This window comes from Triticum dicoccoides, chromosome 1A (assembly GCF_002162155.2).
Source record: "Triticum dicoccoides isolate Atlit2015 ecotype Zavitan chromosome 1A, WEW_v2.0, whole genome shotgun sequence".
NCBI lineage: Eukaryota > Viridiplantae > Streptophyta > Magnoliopsida > Poales > Poaceae > Triticum > Triticum dicoccoides.
In genome coordinates this window covers 494,733,522-494,737,319 of record NC_041380.1, presented here as the reverse complement: position 1 = coordinate 494,737,319, position 3,798 = coordinate 494,733,522, and the positions used below count along the sequence as shown (strand labels likewise).

General features: G+C 58.0%; 1 protein-coding gene across 1 annotated transcript; it reads left to right on the top strand.

Annotated features, from left to right (window-relative positions):
- Window positions 1–717: 717 nt before the first annotated feature.
- On the top strand, window positions 718–3,065 carry LOC119282184 (putative laccase-11). The gene is made up of 3 exons (XM_037562503.1): window positions 718–1,375; window positions 1,469–2,560; window positions 2,654–3,065. Exons 1-3 carry the CDS (start codon window positions 865–867, stop codon window positions 2,782–2,784), a joined length of 1,734 nt encoding a protein of 577 aa, XP_037418400.1. The 5' UTR covers window positions 718–864; the 3' UTR covers window positions 2,785–3,065.
- The last annotated feature ends 733 nt before the right edge of the window (window positions 3,066–3,798 follow it).

Genomic DNA, 3,798 nt, shown 5'->3' with positions numbered 1-3,798 from the left:
TTAATGGCAGCCCACCAGCTTAAGCTTTGCAACAGTTTGTCGGTATAGGAACTCCTGCACCGTCCCACTTTCGGTGTTCCACATGGTGTTAATAGCAGATGCATACACCATACTGCCTGGGATGAAAATGTTGATCATCTTCTACCCCATCGACAAATTTCCTCTACCAAGCTTTACTGAAACTCTCAGCTATTGCAGGCTTTTGCTTTTAGCTGAGAACGAAACTGATATTCCAAGTCTCGCTTCTCGCCAAAAGAAAAGAAAAAGATATTCGAAGTCTCTCAAAAAGAAAAAAGGAAAAAGAGAAACTGATATTCCAAGACATGCCTGCGTTTAGGTGCACCATCATGTCAGCACAGCTGCATGGTGCACATGAAGTAGCGTGCTTAAATTAATATTCCTGGCCATCAAAGCATTTCCTAGGTTTCAGAATCAGAAACAAAAAAGGAGCCTGCCGTCAACTTGCACCGGTCGACGGATGAATCGTCGGACGCAACCACTCGCAGGGCCAGTCGATCCGATCCGGTGGCTGGAAAGATCGGCCAGTCGAGCAGAAAGAGCTAGCGGGGAGCGGCCCTATGTGACAATATTTCTATGCACGCCCACCAAACCCAGCCAACCACTATGACTGGGTGACCCCCTACCATGCACGCCACCACGAGCAGGCCAGGAGCACTGCCGCCGGCCGTTTATATAGCCACTCCAACCCTAGCTACTCATGTCACTCAGCACCTCCATCCACTCTCTAGCCAGCGAGCTAGCGATCCATCTCCCTTGCAGCTCCTGCAGAGTTCGATCTAGCTTTACATAGCTAATCGATCGCGGAGTTGAAGTGTGGCCAGCAGGAAGCTAGCTAGCTGCACAATGGGAATGGATGCTCGCCGCCTCCGGTGCGCCTCGCCTGCATGCCTCCTCCTGGCCTTCCTCCTGGCCATGCCGGGCCTCACCGCCGGCCTCACCCGCCGCTACACCTTCAACGTGACCATGGCGACGGTGACGCGGCTGTGCACGACCAAGAGCATCCCGACGGTGAACGGGCGGTTCCCGGGGCCGAGGATCACGGTGCGGGAGGGCGACCGGCTCGTCGTCAACGTCCACAACAACATCAACAACAACGTCACCTTCCACTGGCACGGCGTGCGGCAGCTGCGCAGCGCCTGGGCGGACGGCCCGGCCTACATCACGCAGTGCCCCATGCGCCCCGGCCAGAGCTACGTCTACAACTTCCGCATCGTCGGCCAGCGCGGCACCCTCTGGTGGCACGCCCACTTCTCCTGGCTCCGCGCCACCCTCCACGGCCCCCTCGTCATCCTCCCGCCCCGCGGCGTCCCCTACCCCTTCCCCAAGCCCTACCGTGAAGTCCCCCTCATGCTCGGTACGTCTCCTACACTCCACTGTCCGCCATTTTTGTCACTGTGTGTGCTTCACCGACTGTAACTTACTAACGTGACTGCTGGTCGGTTGGCAGGTGAGTGGTTCAACGCCGACCCGGAGGCGGTGATCAAGCAGGCGCTGCAGACCGGCGGGGGGCCCAACGTGTCCGACGCCTACACCTTCAACGGCTTCCCTGGCCCGACGTACAACTGCTCGGGCGGCGCCAACAGCACGTTCAAGCTCAAGGTGAAGCCCGGGAGGACGTACATGCTGCGGCTCATCAACGCGGCGCTCAACGACGAGCTCTTCTTCGCGGTGGCCAACCACACGCTCACCGTCGTGCAGGCGGACGCCAGCTACGTCAAGCCGTTCGCCGCCAACACGCTCGTCATCTCGCCGGGGCAGACCATGGACGTGCTCCTCACCGCGGCCACCAACCCGTCCTCCACGGCCTTCGCCATCGCCGTCGCGCCCTACACCAACACGGTGGGCACCTTCGACAACACCACCGCCACCGCCGTCCTCGAGTACGCCCCGCAGCGGCCCGCCGCGCTCCGGGGCCTCCCGGCGCCGCCGCTCCCGCGGTACAACGACACGGGCGCGGTGACCAACTTCTCGTCCAACTTCCGGAGCCTGGCGAGCGCGCGGTACCCGGCGCGGGTGCCGCTGAGCGTGGACCGGAGCTTCTTCTTCGCCGTGGGGCTGGGCGCCGACCCGTGCCAGAGCCCGGTGAACGGGACGTGCCAGGGGCCCAACAACACCCGGTTCGCGGCGAGCATCAACAACGTGTCGTTCGTGATGCCCAAGACGTCGCTCCTGCAGGCGCACTACAGGCGCCGGTACTACGGCGTGCTCGCGGCCAACTTCCCCGCGGCGCCGCTGCGCAAGTTCAACTACACCGGCACGCCGCCCAACAACACGTTCGTGACCCACGGCACCCGGGTGGTGCCGCTCGCCTTCAACACCTCCGTGGAGGTGGTGCTGCAGGACACCAGCATCCAGGGCGCCGAGAGCCACCCGCTGCACCTGCACGGCTACGACTTCCACGTCGTCGGGACCGGGTTCGGCAACTACGACGCCGCCAACGACACCGCCAGGTACAACCTCGTCGACCCGGTGCAGCGGAACACCATCAGCGTGCCCACCGCCGGCTGGGTCGCCATCCGCTTCGTCGCCAACAACCCCGGTAGGTTATTTTAACCACCTCCACTTGCACTAGCTTCAGGTTGACTTTGTGTTGACTGCTGCAGTATTGATTGAACCGTTGACTTTTTTGTAGGTGTTTGGATCATGCACTGCCACCTGGACGTGCACCTGAGCTGGGGCCTATCCATGGCGTGGCTTGTCAACGACGGGCCGCTGCCGAACCAGAAGCTGCCGCCTCCGCCCTCCGATATCCCCACGTGCTAGTAGCCTACGGCTCAGATCCTTGGCGATTTTGGTCCATGCGCGCGAGGCACGTTCGCACGCGTGCACGCATACATGCTCAATTTGGTGGTGGTCGAGGAATTCAGCTCGATTGGTTTGGCCTGACTGGATGAATGAATGAATGGTGTGCCCGTTTTTGTGATGTTTGGTTTTCTCTTGGAAAGAAAAAAAGAAAGATTGGTGTAACTGTAAACTTGTAAGCAAGTTCCATGGATGGCGTCGTGTAATTCATGTTTTTTGAAAGGGAATGCTGTTATTCTTTCATTGCACCTTTTCCTTCTCACCCCTGGAACATCTGTTGATTGTTGGGTTCAAGATTACTAGCTAGGCTATGTACATTTATTAGTACTGTTTATAGTGTGTATACAATATTAAATCGTATTCTGGACCAGCTAATGATTTGCGGAAATGTTATTGTGGTGATGTTCGCTGAGAGAGCATGACAAATCGAATGTTTTTCATGGCAATTTATGTTGTCGTGGGGATGACAATTTTCTTTAGCAAACGCGACAAATCCTGTCAAAAAATCTGAATTGGGCCGTCCTCACGATAACATAAAATCCTTCGAGCGCCTCGGCCTGCACACAACCAGGGGGAAGGCATGATGCGGGAGCACCTCAAGCAGCAGCACCTGTGCGTCGTGGAGGCACACCCCATGTAGGGGACCGGGCAGCCCTCCGCTTCCTTCTACAAGGCACGGAGGAAGCACTTGTTGTGCATGCAGTGGTGGACCAGTGTGCAGGGATAAACCACTTCGTTGCCTTCTTCGCCGTTCCGCTGCTCATCTTAAAGATCATCTCTAGCAACGCTCTCCATATAATGGACTTGCGCTTCGTCATCGCGGACACGCTATAGAAGCTCGTCATTGACGCCATGTTCCTCATATGGTCGCGCCTCCCCATCACCTTCACCGGCCTTGACTTGTCCGTCGCGCTCTTCTCGTTCGCGACGCTCCCCAAGATGCTTATCATGGGCATCAACGGCGGACCTATGTGT

What these genes read in the sequence shown, in the direction of transcription:
- LOC119282184 (XM_037562503.1), top strand. Translation starts at nt 865, where the DNA reads ATGGGAATGGATGCTCGCCGCCTCCGGTGCGCCTCGCCTGCATGCCTC. An exon ending in TGAAGTCCCCCTCATGCTCG is followed by an intron (nt 1,376 to 1,468) that starts GTACGTCTCCTA and finishes GTCGGTTGGCAG; the next exon opens with GTGAGTGGTTCAACGCCGAC. An exon ending in CTTCGTCGCCAACAACCCCG is followed by an intron (nt 2,561 to 2,653) that starts GTAGGTTATTTT and finishes ACTTTTTTGTAG; the next exon opens with GTGTTTGGATCATGCACTGC.